Genomic DNA, 19,440 nt, shown 5'->3' with positions numbered 1-19,440 from the left:
TCCAAGTCTATGTACATAGGCAGCAGCCTCTAAGGTGCAGGGTTGAGTAACCGGGTGGTAGCCGGCTAGTGACAGTGACTAAAGTTCAGGCCAGGGTACTGGGTGGAGGCCGGCTAGTGGTGACAAACCAATGATATTAGTGACCAAAAAGTGTTCTAAAAAGCATTACATTTGACTCTACGGAGCAATTTCTTTGAACAAAAATGTTTCTGAAGAGTTGGGTCACATGCTTTGTTATGTAACGTGCGTACAGAATTTTATGAAACAATGAACTCTTTAACATAAAGGCAACAATTTGTTATCAGCAATAGTTATTTATCTTGTTTATTATGCAAGAATTAACTGAAATTTACCAGAGACATATTACACGTGGACATAGGTCTGAATCTAGACTGTTGGCCGAGGCCCCCTCATGATACACTACTTCCAGTTGAGCTGCACCTCTCTTCATGTTGAGTATAGATTTGATTAAAACATCTAGCTAAAAGGCAAAATAATCGGTTGTGCTCTCAGATTGCAATAATAATTAATATGATAAGATGCTCTTTGGTGCCCTGATTAAGGCGTTGGCTAAGAGTGCCTTGGCCTACAAGTTGAGCTTCCAATTCTTTGGTCAAAGACATTTAGTTATCTGATGGTTATAACTGGCAGGAAACAACAAGAGGATTTCAAGCAAGTAAAGCACAATGATTTGGCTGAGATTCAACATTAATTTTATGTCTCTCATGATATAATTGTTGATCCATTACTGACAGCAGGGTGGAAAGAGAGAGAGTGTGAGAGAGAGAGAGAGAGAGAGAGAGAGAGAGAGAGAGAGAGAGAGAGCGAGAGAGAGAGAGAGAGAGAGAGAGAGAGAGAGAGAGATAGTGAGAGAAAGAGAAAGAGAGAGAGAGAGAGAGAGAGATAGAGAGAGAGAGAGAGAGAGAGAGAGAAAGAGAGCGAGAGAGGGAGAGAGAGAGAGAGAGAGAGAGAGAGAGAGAGAGAGAGAGATGAGAGAGAGAGAGGAGAGAGAGAGAGAGAGAGAGAGAGAGAGAGAGAGAGAGAGATGGGGAAAAGAGTGTGAGATCCAAGTTATGTTTGAGAGAAAAACAACCATGATTTACCAATAGAGGAGTCTAGTTAATCATCAACCAGACTTCCACCCCACCCCTCCTCTGGATAGAGGGCCAGCCTGTGAGGAAGCTTCTCCTGTCAGTCAGACCCGGACTTATCATGGCCACCTCCAGAGCTCTGGAGGAGAGACTGTCCCCATCGCATACTCAGGGGTATCTCTATCTACTTTTAGGAGGAGGAGCTTGGCCAAATATGGGGGGGGGGGGGGGGGGGGGGGGCACTTAGCTTCTTGGACAAGTCTTTTTGCCCAGCTGTCAGGTAGCTGAGAGGGCATTTGTTTGTCCAAAGCACTGGAGGAAATGGAAATGGCAGACTATAGTGACACCCTGGACCCAGCCTACACCACATTGGAGTTTGAAAACATGCAAGTGCTCTCCATGGGCACAGGTGAGTCAGAGTCATACGTTGCCTGGTTGAACTTTGAGACTTTTGGCTACTAAACGTTTGGACAGAGGGTTTTAGTTGATGTTATCAAGAGTAGCTGTCATTTGCCCATCTTGTATTGGATGCAAAAGGATGAGAATGTGATTCTTTCCTGATAATATGATCACCTCTTGTTGCAGTAGTAAAACATTCAGGGGTTTTGGACAATACACTTAATGCATCTGGATGATTTGGTGGTGAAACAATTGTTTGGTAGAGAATTACCTTATCCTGTTTAACTTGTACTGTTATGGTATATTGGTCATATTTCACCTAAGATAGAGTTACAACGAATAGATATTCATTCTCGGCGATAGTGACTTAAGTGACATGGACATCCATCTCTTGTTACCTACATCTATGTTCCCACGCATTTTGAGGTCCATACAATGAGAAAAGCGTTTCTCAGAGTTCTTTGACAGCATGATAGGCTTTTTGAAAGTGAAACATTGGCCTTTCTAGTCTCCCATGACGTTTGGCCGTGAACTTGATTCTGAAATGAAACAATTTCCTCTGAGGAAGAAAAGGCAATGACCCTTGAAAGATAATCACATTGCATGGCCAATATCATCTTTGCTAGCCCTTACTAATTGTACTGGCTTATCCACATAAATATTCCGATTTTTTATGATACGTAAACAGCATACAGTTCAATTGTATATGTGTTGTTTATTTCAACAATAAATGTTTTTACTAGTGTAATTACAGCTTTACTACACAGGTATAACTAAGAGTAACTTAATGTAAAGTGTTAGCAGAAACGTTCCATACTGTATGATTGATTGAACCAGTCATCTCATTGATGACTTTGAGGGAGGGTGAGACTGAGATTAAGACTGTCTGTCTCCAGTGATTGCCTTTTCTGAGGTAATCAAGCCTAGATCAGTTACTGTTTACCTTGACTGGGCTTTCAGCTACTACTCAGATAGGCAGTATATACTACTGTAATAGACCATAGCCTGATCAGAGCCGTATTAGCCCATTTGATCAATCAGCAATGACACTGACTGACTTTAATGTAATCACTTGATGCCTGTCGTTCTCACCTTTTAAATGAAACCAGTATGTTAAGTTAATGACTGAATATAATATTCAGTCATTCTATTGACCAATTAGTCAATAAATGAGGACTGAGAGAGCTAAGAGTAGAAACGTGACTTTTTCACATTTTATAGCAGTAACAAATATTTCAGGATCACATAACATTTCCTTCAGTTCTATCCCTTCTAACTGTTTTCAACTAGTCACTCCACACCATCCATCCCTATCCTCACAGGATACCTTCCACCAAGTTCCAAGCTGTGAATTATTTCATACAGTCGTCAAAAATGTCTAGTAACTACTAATACCACTGCACACATACATATCCTCTTTCCTAAGTCAAACATTGATGACCCAAAGACCTCCTGACCTGATGAGGAAGATTGAATTTATATAGCACTTTTCCACAGCTCAAAATGCTTTACATAATGTAGCACCCACAATATCTCTCTGTCTGTTGTTTCAGACTCCTCACCGGCTGAGAGTGCCAACATGAACACAGCCAACCACCTCGGGGCGACCGCCCTGTGTGCCATCTGTGGGGACAGGGCCACGGGCAAGCACTACGGGGCCTCTAGCTGTGACGGCTGCAAAGGCTTTTTCCGCCGGAGTGTTCGCAAAAACCACATGTACTCATGCAGGTGAGGATCAGGCTTACAGTACATTATACACAAGGGTAAACAAAAGAACCACCATATTCTGGTCTATTTGGTAAGAATAATGACAAAGTTGCAATTGCTGATTTATGCCTCTAGAGCCAGAGATAACAATGAAAGCATGACATACAGATGGTTGCAATAATGATACTGACATATTCAACAACAGTTTTCTCTCTACTGCAACACAATTCATCATAAAGCCTTCTTCTAACTCCCTTCTCCAGGTTCAACAGACAGTGCATTGTGGACAAAGACAAAAGGAATCAATGCAGATACTGTCGATTGAAGAAATGCTTTCGAGCTGGCATGAAAAAAGAAGGTATACAATTAATTCCACTTCATTCAAATGGTAATTTATAAGAGTGAAAGAGTGAAAAAATGATTGAGATGATTGAGATGACTGAGATGATTGAGATGATTGAGATGATTGGAGATGATTGGAGATGACTGAGATGATTGAGATGATTGAGATGATTGGAGATGATTGAGATGATTGAGATGACTGAGATGATTGAGATGATTGAGATGATTGGAGATGATTGAGATGATTGGAGATGACTGAGATGATTGAGATGATTGAGATGATTGGAGATGATTGAGATGACTGAGATGATTGAGATGATTGAGATGATTGAGATGATTGAGATGATTGAGATGATTGAGATGACTGAGATGATTGAGATGATTGAGATGATTGGAGATGATTGAGATGATTGGAGATGACTGAGATGATTGAGATGATTGAGATGATTGGAGATGATTGAGATGACTGAGATGATTGAGATGATTGAGATGATTGAGATGATTGAGATGATTGAGATGATTGAGATGACTGAGATGATTGAGATGACTGAGATGATTGAGATGTTAGAGATGATTGAGATGATTGAGATGATTGAGATTGAGGTAGTACGTATTATGCTCAATCTCTACTTTTTGTACAAGAATGTGATGACACTAGCAGTTATTATTTCATAATCTCTGGTAAAGGATATCCTAGAACTAGAACGTCCCATTGTTATCAGCCAGTCCCTATCATAGTGTTGTAGAGCCAAGCAGAGCCTTGTCATGAGGTATGTTGCAAGAGCCAGGAGACCAGCACTTTGTTAATGTTGACTCCATGATGCACTGAAGTCTATGACCGGCTTATGCTAAGCAAACAGTTCTGTGGGGGAATTATAGCCACACATACTGATAAACACATCTACCTTGGGAGACTTTTGTCTCCCTCAGAGTCAATGCTAATATGAGTCAATGATAATATCCCCCTAAGAATTATTAAAGACTGTCAGATAATATTGTATGCACCGTTGATTACATGTGTTTTACTGTGTATGAAAGGAATGGCATATTTGAGTTGTATGACTTTGTAGGTTTGTCAAGTTGAGTCAGAATGACAGTATGGGGAGTGTTTTGACTGAACAGTTTCTGGTGAACAATAGATAATAAAATATATACTCTATTCTGATAGCCACGGTTTATTTGTTTCTCAGCTGTACAGAACGAAAGAGACAGAATCAGCACCAGGAGATCTAGCTATGAAGACAGCAGTTTACCATCTATCAATGCACTCATCCAGGCAGATGTACTCTCAAGACAGGTAAGGCCCATGGATATGGCTATTTCGATCGAAATCATGTAAGCATTTTAAAGTAATTTTTAATTGCCCCAGAGGGGGTAAAAAGTTGTATTGAACGGAATGGAATTGAATTTATTTGGGTTAAATAAGTGGTGTTTATAATTAGGGCACACATTTATTTATTATTGTGTGTGTGTGTGTGTGTGTGTGTGTGCGTGCGTGTGTGTAGATATCCTCACCTGGGCCCATACTGAATGGTGACATCAGGACGAAAAAGATAGCGACCATCACAGATGTGTGTGAATCAATGAAACAGCAGCTGCTGGTGCTGGTAGAATGGGCCAAGTACATCCCTGCCTTCTGTGATCTGCCTCTGGATGACCAGGTAAGACATTGCACTAGACTTTACAGTGATAGACTAAGGTTGGACTAAACCATACTACTCTCATTCTAGGGTATTGCACTTTATGGCCCATTTTGTCTTGGACTAAAAAGCCTGCAATATAGGGCAGGAAACCAGTCTGATAGATAATGAAAGTATTTTATTTAACCTTTATTTAACCAGGCAAGTCAATTAAGAACAACAATTATATTTACAATGGGGGCTTAGCAAGATGCAAAAGGCCTCCTGTGGGGACAGGGGCTGGGATAAAAAATAATGTAGGAGTTAAATATAAGTATTATTGTCATTCTTAAAAATAACAACTTAAAGCTATGTGTCCAGGGAATATACATCTTTCCAATCAGCATTTTGAGTAGGGAGTGCTGCTGCGGTTTTTAAAGACCTCAGAATCCAAAGAAGTGGTTAATGTATTTGAATCACCAGTTAGAATATGATGAGCTGGTTTGAAAGTTCTATCTGTGCTCAGAACCATTCCAGAATCATTAACACCATGATCACCAGGGCTTGGTAACTGATTTGCTGATGTTGAATTAGTGAGGGATCCAACAAGTGTATCTTCACACACTTACTTGACTCTGGTCAGCTCTTCAGTGACCTAAAAGGTGGTGGGAAAGCTTCCTTGTTTAATGGTTAGGTATAAGTGGCATAAGTGGTATAATATTTCCAGGGTTGGGTAGGTTACTTTCTAAATGTAATCCGTTACATTTACTAGTTATCTGTCCAAAATTGTAATCAGTAACGTGTAACGTCATCAGATTACTTTCAGTTACTTTTTGATTACTTTCCCCTTAAGAGGCATTAGAAGAAGACAAAAAGAAATCCATCAAACTGTGAAGATATTCCTCCTAAACATAATTACAGGGCTCTTCTGTAAAAGAGACATTGGTCTCAGCATGACTCCCTGCTGCTAAAGGTTCAATACATTTTTTTAAATAAATCAAATGCATTTGGTGTGTCATCATAGTGGTCTCTGACTTGTGGTCAGACTCGCTCAGGTGGAACAAACAAAAACTTTCTCAATGCTGAATTCAATGTAATTGAGAAAACAGAAAGGTGTCATAATGTATTCTTTCCACAAACATCCTTTCTGAATGTAAAAGTAATCCAAGAAGTAATCATCTAGTTTTTCACAAGTATTTGTAATCCGATTACAATATTTTTTGCTGATAACATAACTGATTCCAGTAACAGTTATTTGTAATCAGATTACATGTAACTGCCTACATGTAATAAGTTCCTCCCCAACCCTGAATATTTCCCACGTCTTATCAAATAAATGGTTTTGTAGAAAAGACAGTTAACATGGAGACTAGCATGTATGCTGGTAAGAGGTGTTTTGCTGCAAGACAGTGTCAAGGTTAAAGCTAATCATTAAATGACTTTACTTTGTTTCAGGTGGCGTTGCTGCGAGCTCATGCTGGAGAGCATCTTCTGCTTGGAGTTGCAAAGAGGTCTATGTTGTACAAGGACATCCTGCTGTTAGGTAAAGTCAAGATAACATCTTAGCTACAGTACATCACATATGTCATATAATAGACTAGTTATAATAGTCATAATAGTTTATGCTAGCAATTATATATGATACTTGTTTGGGGGGGGGGGGGGGTGATCAAACACAGAGTGATCCTGCCCTACAAGACAGTTATTTGTTTATGTTCTTTATAGGAAACGACCACATTATTCCCCGGAACTGCCCAGAGTTGGAAGTGAGCCGGGTAGCAGTGAGGATTCTGGACGAGCTAGTGCTGTCCTTCCAGGAGCACCAGATAGACGACAATGAATACGCTTGTTTGAAGGCCATTGTTTTCTTCGATCCAGGTACTACATGAAACACAACATCACTTTTAAAATAAACAGACTATCATCACATTCAAAGTGAGACATCATATGACACATTCTAGGGCAGTAACGTTTGTGTTGCAAAATAAAAATTATGTTACCCGTGAGTAACAAAACTATTGACTAGAAATGGTTGTTCTATGAGCAATATGACCAGGCAGTGAGTGACCAAGCTATTGACCAAACACCTACTCTCTCCTGCTCCAGATGCCAAAGGTCTGAGTGACCCCAGTAAGATCAAGCGGATGCGTTACCAGGTTCAGGTCAGCCTAGAGGACTACATCAACGACCGGCAGTATGACTCCCGGGGACGCTTCGGAGAGTTGCTCCTGCTGCTGCCTACACTACAGAGCATCACCTGGCAGATGATCGAACAGATACAGTTTGTCAAGCTATTTGGGATGGCCAAGATTGACAACCTGCTCCAAGAGATGCTCTTAGGAGGTTAGCCTTCTTGATATTGTTACTAAGAAAGAAAAATTCTAAATCTATGGCCAAAAGTAATGCCAAAATAATTGAGTACAAACAAGTTTCCATGAGTTCTATTGGCTAAAGAAGTTTACACTCTTCAATAGGATAAAATGCTAGTTGGTTATCATACTGTATTACCAATGGACAGTGTCACAGTGAATGAGGAAACTAACTGTTTGTGGTATTTTTGTATGTTGCGTGGTTTTCCTCAGGTTCTGCAAACGAGGCACCTCACACACCTCACTCTCTGCATCCACATCTGGTTCAGGAACACCTCAGCAACAATGTCATCGTGGCCAGCAATATGGCTACTCCCATCCATAACGGCCAAATCTGTGAGTACCAATAACATCATATGCCTCACTCTAAATGTCCAACTCTGAGGGCAGGTTCCCCAAAAACAGATTAAGCCTAGTCCTGGACTCAAAAGCACTGAAAGTTGTGTCCGGGACACCGACCACAAAATGTACCTAAAAATGCTTGAGACTCTCAACGAACGATGGGCTCAGTGGCATCAATCCACTCCCATTTGCAACAGAGTCAGGTAGTTGGAAGGACAAACAAGCTTGGCAGAATAATCCACTAAATTCTTCAGAGAGACTAATCAGGCTTACTTTGTCAAAGAAAACGTCTGTTATTTTTTCTTAACATTTTTAATGCCCTCAGAAATTTCACAAAAGTGCTTATTCCTTGTCTGAAAAAAAAAGTGTTTTCTTTCCAAGTAATGTCATGCCACAAGGTAAATATGCTGCTTTGTTGTGTACCTGACTGACTGTGTAGTTTAGTGAATTCCTCCAATAACTGAATCTTTCCGGTTTGTTGCAGCCACTCCTGAAACCCCAATTCCCTCTCCTCCCACAGCCTCCAGCTCAGAACACTATAAGATGGCTCAAGGGGTTATAGCCACTGTGCCCAAGCAATCTAGCTCCATCCCTCTGCCAACCATCACCAAACAAGAAGCCATCTAACACAGAACTGGACCCCACAAACCCCATCCAACAAAGCATTCACAATTTCAAAATCTTCACTAGTATCTCTGTTTCTTTATACATACTCAGTATAAAGGTGAAAAACAATTCAGATGTGAGAAATACGTATTCTCAACAAATCTCAGGAGTGTACTGTACAGTTGGGATACATTAGTCAACTGACCCCCACCAGAGGTACATAGGCCTACTTATATTATTGCATGTACAATGTAGTATCAAGCAGACTAGAGATGAGAGCGACATTGTCATGTTTTTAAATAATGTAATTATGTGACAGACATAGCTATATAATAGGTAGTCAATTGGTTCAGATTTCTTTCTTTTTTTTTATTCTTTTTTTTTTATAGTTCTCTTCAACTTGCTGTATGACAGTTGTGTTTCATTGAAATCCAGGTTTAATATGTCCCTGTCTATATGTTTTAGAAATCGCTATTTAGTTCTGTAGTAACATGCTTAAAGGTTTGAATTAAAACAGCTCAGTCCATTTAATACTGTATACTTTCTGTGGAGCCACTTTATAAAAGCTTAAGGCATTCACAAGTTGAGGAATTCACAATGTTTTCCAATTTCAAATAAATGCATTGCATTGGTGTTTAGATATAACAAATATTTACAGTTTTACTGTAAAGACATGCTAGTGTATTTTGTTTGACCATAGAATCCTTTTGTGTAATGGTATTATAACTACTAAATGACTGAATAAACTGCCTTTCATTGAATACTGCCTTACACTGGAAAGATTGGCAATATGTTTCACCTTACAATGTGAAGATGAATAAAATGTCAATGTTTATTTTTACATCACATTGCACTGCCCGTTATTTAAATTACACAATACATGTACTAATGGAACATATGGAACCTTAACTTATATGGTATGAGACCAATAACATCAAAATGTAAATGTAGACAGCATAGCCTTTCCACTGTTAAACCCTGATTTTATGTCAGTAGGAAAAATATAATTTGCTACATTATTTCAGAGGTCTCCTCCTGTCACCCTCTATCTATCACACACTTTGCTGGCGAAGTCAATATTGTACAAAAAGTTAAGTGAACGAGCAAACTAGATGGTTTGTTATCTTCATTTTACTGTTCTTAGTTATTACTAAACTTTGATATTGAAGATGAAGATAGCCTACAATCATGAAGATGTGTATTTCTCAATTATTATTAGCATACTATTATAATATGGATAATGGTCAATGACCATAATGCTATTCAATGTTTCTTTACCGAGGACAGGTTAACCCTGGCTAAAGAATTAAAGTGACATTTCAAAACCAGTTCGAATTGCTTGTAAGCAGTTTTAGTCTCTGACGAATGAAAAGCTGTGGCCTACGTGGCAGTGCATGGTCAGGATAAATAGTACATGGGGTGTTTCTTCAAGCTGATAAAATGTCATAAAGTAATTGCAGATAACTGTGATTAAAAGCTTCTCATAGCTTATTTTTCTACTCGAGTAGGCTAAAGAAAAAGTCAGTAATATCTTCATCGATGGGTTCAAGACACACGTTTTTTTTGCACACATTTCTAGCATGTTGTATTGGTTATCTCTGCCACCTCCCCTCCATTTCTCGTTACAGTAATACGCCAACTTCGAGTTTTGTGAACAGGTGTAGTGAAATAAAGAGTTTACCAGTTCATTGCGGTCCAATGTGTGGAGTAGTGTGGTCTTACAGGCATGTTTAGGAGCGTGTAGAAGCGACAGTGCAATAGAAAAGGCTACTGTCTATTTATCATTTCTATGATCTGTCCATTGAAGCCAAAAGAGTACAGCTGTAACGCAAACGTTTAATACAATTTGCTCAATCTCTAGGCCTACCAACCGACGTTTGTGGTGCAATTGCACCATCTATCGGATGCAATGACCGCAGAAAACCTGTCCATTATCAGGCGTGTATATCATAAATTATATTTTAATTTCATCTGCATAAATATGTAGGCTAATTGAAAATAAAAAACTAAAGCCAACACAATTCATAATAGCCTATTTAGGGGTAGATATATACTACAAAAGACAAACCAAGAGATTCAATACAGTAGTAGGCTACCAAGATCGCAATGTAGTAAGTTTTGATGATGATTTGTTGTTACAATGAAGCAAGTACTGAATGACGCAGCTCATCACATGCTACAGAGTAACCAAAGAGAGAAAGAATCTCGAGCCACCCGGAACTGGCTGCGGAACGCTCCAGAAATGTGGTCGTCACTAGTTATTACAGCCACAAAGTTATTAACCCCGCCCATTTCTACAATTTATCTTCTCAAAATGTGATTTTAAACCTAACCCTAACCTTAACCACACTGATAACCTTATGCCTAACCCTGACCATAAATTAAGACCAAAAAGCGAATTTTGGTTGAAATGAATTTTTACGATACAGCCAATGTTGACGTTGTGGCTGTGGTAACTAATGGAAACCCAGAAAGGTTTGTTTGTTTTTGGCAGCTTCTGTTATGGTTTGCCAAGCAGTCGTCTGGATAACACTTTCGACCCTGGAAATCCAAAGATTATTTATTTTTTTACCCTGTGGAAATACTAATTCAATTGTCGTTCCGGTTGGTATTCAGAAGCTGCAGTGTCTTGTAAGCACAGCTTCTCGAGTGCAGCGCTGTCAAAAGCAGAATTTATGGGAAATACAGGATAATGTTTACAAGACAGTGTTTTCAAGATATTGTCGTAACATTTATGTTGTTTAGGTCACTGCTGTTGCTGTAGACTAGACTAGAGAATACACACCATTTTGTGGCTACAGCGTATGACTAATTGCTGATAACAACCTTAGAGATGGCCTGTGGTAATTGTGGTATTTCTCATGTGGTTCTACTGTCTTGTGATGCTCTCCAGTCCAGGTTTTCTTGTACCATGACTATTTCTGCTGTATTGTTTTATATTTGTTTATATTTTAGTGGCCAAAATGATGTCTGAAGAAAGCGCGCCTATGAGGCACATTGATCTTGGGTCTCCGCCTCCTCTGGAACCACCAGTGGCTGGTTACAGGTTCCCCGGCCCTCCGCCACCCATCTACTCCTGCACTCTGACCCCTGAGCTGGTGGCCAAGGCCCGGGAGGAGCTACAGGAGAAGCCAGAGTGGAGGCTGAGAGACGTGCAGGCCCTGAGGGACATGGTGCTGAAGGAGCAGCCTAACCTCCGGACCAGGCTGGATGATGCCTTCCTCCTACGCTTTCTACGGGCCAGGTATAGCATGATGTACTACAGTACCTACCCATAATGCTCTGTGCAATGCTCTGGGAAACTGTCCCTAAGCGTCTCAGAGTAGGAGTTCTGATCTAGGATCAGGCCCCCCCTGTCCATATAATCATATAATTATGATTTGAAAGTCAAAACTGATCCTAGATCAGCACTCATACTCTAAGACTCTTTATGAATACAGGCCCTGGTTTCTTCTTATTCAAGATGTTCTATCTTAATGCTAACATAATGTTGCTCTGTCCCATCTCCTTGTCCAACCACCAGGAAGTTTGACTATGACCGTGCCATGCAGCTTCTCCTTAACTACCATACCAGTCGGCGGGCCTGGCCTGAGGTCTTCCAGGACCTGAAGCCTTCCACTATCAAACATGTGTTAGACCTGGGCTTCCTCACTGTCCTGCCCCATCCAGACCCTAATGGACGCTACATCCTCTGTCTCAGACCTGGTCAGTGTGTTAGCTTGCACTATTTACTGTCTTTCCATGTCGAATAAGCTTTCTATGTCCAAGAAGAGCTCTAACTCTATTTTTTTTCCATCTTTATTTGGTAACAGTTCATATGAACATACTCTTCATAGAAGAATAGAACAATATAATAAAATATTATTTAATCCATAGGAGACGGAAATTGGTCTTCTGCTTTACCCAAACCTGCATTATAAGCGCATTTACAATGCCCTGTGAGCTATGTATAATTAAGCAGTAAGGCACGAGGGGGTGTGGTATATGGCCAACATACCACGGCTAAGGGATGTTCTTAGGCATAACGCAAAGCGGAGTGGCCATATACCACAAACCCTCCGAAGTGCCTTATTGCTATTACAAACTGGTTACCAATGGAATTAGAGCAGTAAAAATAAATGTTTTGTTATACCCTTGGTATACTTAAGCAATAAGGCCTGAGGGGGTGTGGTATATGGCCAATATACCACGGCTAAGGTCTGTTCTTATGCATGACGCAACGCAGAGTGCTAGGACACAGCCCTTAGCCTTGGTATATTGGCCATATATCACAAACCCCCCGAGGTGCCTTACTGCTATTATAAACTGGTTACCAATGTAATCAGAGCAGTAAAAATACATGTTTTGTCATACCCATGGTATACGGTCTGATATGCCACAGCATTCAGCCAATCAGCATTCAGGGCTCGAACCACCCAGTTTTTAATGTCTGATATACCACGCCTGTCAGCCAATCAGCATTCAGAGCTCGAACCACCCAGTTTATAATACACTATAATGCATGACATAGGAGCTAATAGCTGCTCATAAACATCTATAGCAACAACAAAAAATCTGAATCTTGAAAACATGTCTGCCAATAGCAATAGCCTAACAGATTAAGATTGTCCTATGCTTGACCTTTTTCAGTGTTACTATATACTCATTATTTTACAACAGGAAAATGGAAAGCGAATGATTATCCATTTGAGGACAACATCCGGGCCATTTACCTGACTCTGGAGAAGCTGATTCAGCCAGAGGAGACTCAGGTTAATGGGATCGTCATTTTAGCAGACTACACTGGGGTGGGCTTGTCTCAGGCATCCAATCCGGGCCCATTCCTGGCTAAGAAGGTTGTCAGCATCCTTCAGGTAACCTTATTACTGTTCTGATATTTAAGTTTTTATATTATCACCCATAACAGTGTGATCAAAGTACATTCAGATCAGATCTCAAATATTGATCTTATCAAACCCCCTTAAGAAAGATACTATTGGCTTGTGTATTGTGTCAATAATATAAATAGATTTTAATTTCAATGTTGCATTTTAGGATAGCTTCCCAATAAGAATCAAGGCTGTTAACATCATAAATGAGCCCCGGATTTTCAAAGGGATCTTTGCAATAATGAAGCCTTTTTTGAAGGAGAAGATGGCAGAGAGGGTGAGTCTTTCTTCATATCCTCCTTTTTCTCTACACAGTAGCCTGTTGAATTTTGATCACTGTATTCAGATTAAATGTATCTCATATCAAATCAAATCAAATTGTATTTGTCACATGCGCCGAATACAATAGGTGTAGACCTTACCGTGAAATGCTTACTTACAAGCCCTTAACCAACAATGCAGTTTTAAGAATATAGAGTTAAGAAAATATTTACTAAATAAACTAAAGTAAAAAATAAAATAAAAGTAACACAATAAAATAACAATAACGAGGCTATATACAGGGGGTACCGGTGATATGATTTTCAGTGATTTCAAATGTATTTAAAGCCATTATGAATAAACTTTATCAAATGAACAGGAGTACTTGAAGTACTGTATGCTCCTTTGTGATTCTGTGACACATCAGCCTAACATAATTCCCTTTATTTTTCATACAGTACGTTCTCCATGGGTCAGACCTGCGCTCTCTTCACCGCAACATCCCTCGATCCGTCCTGCCAGAGGAGTATGGTGGGGTGGCCGGCCACCTCGACATGTCAGCCTGGTCAAAGACATTACTGGACTCTGAGGAGGAGTTTATAGTGGAGTTCTGCCAGCCAGATCCTCTAGAGGGCCTAGTTCTCCCAGACTCCATGCTGTTAGAAGGGCAGCAGCCCAGTGGTGCTGCCCAGGATGATGACACCTTCAGGGGGCTACGCTCTCAGCTCTACTACTGTTACTGATACTGACCATTACGTCTCTCTTGTTTAACTATTGTGAGGACACTAGCCTGGTCCCAGATGTGTTTGTGCTGTCTTGCCAACGCCTATAGTCATTTATGTGACAATGACCATAGGAGTTGGTAAAACAGCACAACTAGATCTGGGACCAGGCTATGAGGACACTACTGTTCCTTTTGAACAATGTATTTATGTTTTATCGTAGTCCCATGGGGCAAGTTGTCAATGTTATTTAGTAGAAATCACTACAGGAGGAGCTAAAGAGTCGTCTGGGGCCATAATCAAAAAGCGTCTCAGAGTAGGAGTGCTGATATAGGATTAGTTTTACCTTTGAGATCATAATGAATAATATTATATGGACACAGGGGACCTGATTCTAATTACTGCTACTCTGAGACCCTTTACGAGTACAGGGCCTACTACATGGCCAAGCATAAGGCAGCTTTAGGTTCTGGCAAAGAGGCTTTATAGGAGCTGCCTCTCGGTTTTAAACAATTTCCAGTGTTTCATTTATTTCCTATAGAGGAAGACGATCAACTGTGCCCATTTGAAATGCCACTCACTTCCGCTTTCTCCTTAATTTCTCAGAATACACGTACTGAGGCTGTTCCTATTAGACTTCCTCTGCATGGTCATATTCAAACACCATGTTGTAGCAATACCGGATCCATACTTTGCCTTAATCTATTTTCGATAATGATAGATGTGCAAGGGGTTATGAATGGGGTTTAATTTGTAACCATACAAGGTTGCCACTTTTATCCAAAGCAACTTACAGTGCAGTGAGTGGATAGCCTACAATTTTAGCATGTGTATGTGATCCCTGCAGGAATTTAAACCAGTGATGAACTTGCCATTGCTGGTGCCACGCTCTTACTAACTGAGCCACTCAAGACCAGTAATGTCAGAGTTACTGAGAGCCCTAGCCTACAGTATGACACGAAAAGCGATATTGATGTGCATTCGTTCTTATTAACGTTTACGTTTACGTCATTTAGCAGACGCTCTTATCCAGAGCGACTTACAAATTAAGACTCATTTTACTAGCCTGGCTTCAAAGACGTAACATAGTAAACATACATCTGTGACCCTCCAATTAGTATGATATGTTACATTTGGTATGGTTACATAAGACAGAAGGTTACTTAAGGCAAAAACAAAAGTAGGGAGGTTGGTCAGGGAGGATGGGTGGACGTATAACGCAAACATCTAGCAACCCAAAGGTTGCGTGTATCGAACCACATCACAGACAACTTTAGCTAATTAGCAACTTTGCAACTACTTACTACTTTTTAGATACAGTGGGGAGAACAAGTATTTGATACACTGCCGATTTTGTAGGTTTTCCTACTTACAAAGCATGTAGAGCTCTGTAATTTTTATCATAGGTACACTTCAACTATGAGAGATGGAATCTAAAACAAGAATCCAGAAAATCACATTGTATGATTTTTAAGTAATTAATTTGCATTTTATTGCATGACATAAGTATTTGATACATCAGAAAAGCAGAACTTAATATTTGGTACAGAAACCTTTGTTTGCAATTACAGAGATCATACGTTTCCTGTAGGTCTTGACCAGATTTGCACACACTGCAGCAGGGATTTTGGCCCACTCCTCCATACAGACCTTCTCCAGATCCTTCAGGTTTCGGGGATGTCACTGGGCAATACGGACTTTCAGCTCCCTCCAAAGATTTTCTATTGGGTTCAGGTCTGGAGACTGGCTAGGCCACTCCAGGACCTTGAGATGCTTCTTACGGAGCCACTCCTTAGTTGCCCTGGCTGTGTGTTTCGGGTCGTTGTCATGCTGGAAGACCCAGCAACGACCCATCTTCAATGCTCTTACTGAGGGAAGGAGGTTGTTGGCCAAGATCTCGTGATACATGGCCCCATCCATCCTCCCCTCAATACGGTGCAGTCGTCCTGTCCCCTTTGCAGAAAAGCATCCCCAAAGAACGATGTTTCCACCTCCATGCTTCACGGTTGGGATGGTGTTCTTGGGGTTGTACTCATCCTTCTTCTTCCTCCAAACACGGCTAGTGGAGTTTAGACCAAAAAGCTATATTTTTGTCTCATCAGACCACATGACCTTCTCCCATTCCTCCTCTGGATCATCCAGATGGTCATTGGCAAACTTCAGACGGGCCTGGACATGCGCTGGCTTGAGCAGGGGGACCTTGCGTGTTCTGCAGGATTTTTATCCATGACGGCGTAGTGTGTTACTAATGGTTTTCTTTGAGACTGTGGTCCCAGCTCTTTTCAGGTCATTGACCAGGTCCTGCCGTGTAATTCTGGGCTGATCCCTCACCTTCCTCATGATCATTGATGCCCCACGAGGTGAGATCTTGCATGGAGCCCCAGACCGAGGGTGATTGACCGTCATCTTGAACTTCTTCCATTTTCTAATAATTGCGCCAACAGTTGTTGCCTTCTCACCAAGCTGCTTGCCTATTGTCCTGTAGCCCATCCCAGCCTTGTGCAGGTCTACAATTTTATCCCTGATGTCCTTACACAGCTCTCTGGTCTTGGCCATTGTGGAGAGGTTGGAGTCTGTTTGATTGAGTGTGTGGACAGGTGTCTTTTATACAGGTAACGAGTTCAAACAGGTTTAGTTAATACAGGTAATGTGTGGAGAACATGAGGGCTTCTTAAATAAAAACTAACAGGTCTGTGAGAGCCGGAATTCTTACTGGTTGGGTAGGTGATCAAATACTTATGTCATGCAATAAAATGCAAATGAATTACTTAAAAATCATACAATGTGATTTTCTGGATTTTTGTATTAGATTCTGTCTCTCACATTTTTTTTTGTATTAGATTCTGTCTCTCACATTTGAAGTGTACCTATGATAAAAATGACAGACCTCTACATGCTTTGTAAGTAGGAAAACCTGCAAAATCGGCAGTGTATCAAATACTTGTTCTCCCCACTGTACTTTGCAACTACTTAGCATGTTAGCTAGCTAACAATTTGTTGTAGCTAGCTAACCCTTCCCCTAACCTTAACCCTAACCTCTAGCCTAGCTAATGTTAGCCACAACAAATTGGAATTCGTAACATATCATACGTACTGCCGATTTGTAACACATTGTACGAATTGCAATCATTAACATATCATAGAAATTGTAATTCATAACATATAAGAAATTATCCACAAATGAATTCATACCATACTAAACGTAACATATATTAAATGGAGGGAGACAGATTTACATTTACTATGTTACGTCTACCCCTGAGTCCAGGTTGGTTATTTCTCTTCATCCTGATTTGATGTCACCCACAAGCATTGTAAATAGTGGATAGTTGTAAAATAGTAATAACTAACTACAATATTACATATTAACGTCAACATAGCTGACATTTATCTACATGAAACGGCCTTGTTTATGCATTGTTCTAGACAAGTTTGAATCCACAGACAGATAATTATTTTCATATGTACAAATAGATACCTGCTTTATGTTTTCTTTGCATTATACCAATATAGACAACACTTAGGGCTGGTTTCCTGGACACAGATTAAGCATAGTCCTAGACTAAAAAGCATGTTCAATGGAAATTCTCCATTAATACAGAACTAGGCCTAATCTGTGATTGGAAAACCGGCCCATAATGTTCTGTTTTACCTATTTTAATCTCAACCCAGGGTACAGAAGCCAGTTCTATTGGGATACCCACCCAGCAACACTGGAGCTATATGTCATTCTTTGCCAAATATTTTATTATTACCACAGGTCATTTAGAGATTAGGTAATATTGTGCAGATGAACTTTCTCTCTCTCTCTCTCTCCCTCTGTCTGTCTGTTGGTCTGTCTGTCTGTCTCTCTGTCTGTCTCTCTCTGTCTCTCTCTGTCTCTCCTCTCTCTCTCTCTCTCTCTCTATATATATATATATATATATATATATAGGCCTATAATTCATTATTTTAGGAAAGGCCAAAGTGTTTTATAAATATATTTTATTTTGTCATTGTTACATTGCACAATGTTATATTGTAATTAACTAAAACATTTCTTTTTCTAAGTATGTCTGCAGTATCCTCCCTCATATTACAGAGTAGGCCTATATTGATCAAGAGATTAATAAACTAATTTCAAATGCAGATGTTGTGTATTCTGCAAAACCCTTACATGTCCATTAGGCCTAGAAAGGATGGTTTGCACATAGAGATCCTAGGGCAGTGTTCCCCAACTATCGGCCCACGGTACGAATTTGGCCCCCGGGTTATTGTATTTGGCCCCAAAGTATTCTGAGCAAAAAAAAAGTGTTTTATTTTATTTTATTGTTGAACATAAAAGACTGTAAAAACACCAGCAAATCCTCTCCAAGTGATTTTAATTTTGGAAATCGGTTCCAAAGTATTCCCACACATAATAGCGAGATATATGTGATCGTATACAAATGTAAGCAAGGTTTGAAATGATTATGTTTTAGTCAAATCTTATATATGTTTGGGCTTCTTGCAGTCAATTTGCAGTCTACAAATTATTTGTAATTATGTTCTGGCCCCCTGACCATCCACTCAAGTAAAAATTGTCCCGGGGCTGAATCTAGTTGATGATCCATGTCCTAGGGAATGCATGGGTAGAATAGAACAGGGCCCGGCTTCCCAAAAGCATATTAAGGCTAAGTTCATCGTAAGAACCTCCATAGGCACATCATTAAATTCGCTGAGCTGTTTCCCAAAACCATCATTAACGTTGCACTTGAAAACGTCATAATCTAATGAAAACCGAGATGAATGCATTAAATTATTAACAGTACACTATAGGCCTATTTCAATCATATTGAAATACATTGCATGTTGAATTGAGTTCTATTTGAAGTTTCTCGTTTTAATGTCAGGTGCACAAGTAGGCCACACTGAAATGCCTTTCTTTCTACTTGTAGGCTACTGTCTGTAATTTGTCTCAATAACATGTGCGCAATGATGTGCCAAATCGGGAAACCAGGCCCAGAACGATCCATATCGGGAAACCGGGCCCAGAACACAATAGAATAGAATATAAAATTCTATATTTTTAAATATAATAATCAATGTAATCACAATAGGCGACCATTTACATGCGATTTGAGAATTAGTCTAAA

General features: G+C 40.0%; 2 protein-coding genes across 6 annotated transcripts; both read left to right on the top strand.

Annotated features, from left to right (window-relative positions):
* The first annotated feature begins 1,322 nt into the window (after positions 1-1,322).
* hnf4a (hepatocyte nuclear factor 4, alpha) lies at positions 1,323-9,316 on the top strand. Of its 3 annotated transcripts, none has more exons than XM_084187346.1 (10): positions 1,323-1,500; positions 3,044-3,218; positions 3,461-3,555; positions 4,730-4,836; positions 5,045-5,200; positions 6,614-6,701; positions 6,884-7,036; positions 7,265-7,501; positions 7,741-7,863; positions 8,354-9,316. In XM_084187346.1, exons 1-10 carry the CDS (start codon positions 1,413-1,415, stop codon positions 8,494-8,496), a joined length of 1,365 nt encoding a protein of 454 aa, XP_084043472.1. In that variant the 5' UTR covers positions 1,323-1,412; the 3' UTR covers positions 8,497-9,316. The 3 variants fall into 3 exon arrangements, with proteins under 3 accessions (XP_084043472.1, XP_084043473.1, XP_084043471.1); XM_084187347.1 differs by having other exon boundaries at positions 3,461-3,585; positions 8,390-9,316; XM_084187345.1 differs by having other exon boundaries at positions 3,461-3,585.
* Positions 9,317-10,891: 1,575 nt separating this feature from the next.
* LOC311150082 (alpha-tocopherol transfer protein-like) lies at positions 10,892-15,860 on the top strand. Of its 3 annotated transcripts, none has more exons than XM_084187352.1 (6): positions 10,892-10,950; positions 11,431-11,719; positions 11,999-12,180; positions 13,135-13,328; positions 13,510-13,620; positions 14,063-15,860. In XM_084187352.1, the coding sequence occupies exons 1-6, from the start codon at positions 10,935-10,937 to the stop codon at positions 14,345-14,347; spliced, it is 1,077 nt and encodes a 358-aa protein (XP_084043478.1). In that variant the 5' UTR covers positions 10,892-10,934; the 3' UTR covers positions 14,348-15,860. The 3 variants fall into 3 exon arrangements, with proteins under 3 accessions (XP_084043478.1, XP_084043480.1, XP_084043479.1); XM_084187354.1 differs by lacking the exon at positions 10,892-10,950 and adding an exon at positions 10,965-11,079; XM_084187353.1 differs by lacking the exon at positions 10,892-10,950 and adding an exon at positions 10,965-11,106.
* The last annotated feature ends 3,580 nt before the right edge of the window (positions 15,861-19,440 follow it).

The sequence above is a fragment of the Coregonus lavaretus genome, assembly GCF_964263955.1.
Source record: "Coregonus lavaretus genome assembly, chromosome: 22".
NCBI classification, from domain to species: Eukaryota; Metazoa; Chordata; class Actinopteri; order Salmoniformes; family Salmonidae; genus Coregonus; species Coregonus lavaretus.
This window is presented reverse-complemented; position numbering and strand designations above follow the sequence as displayed.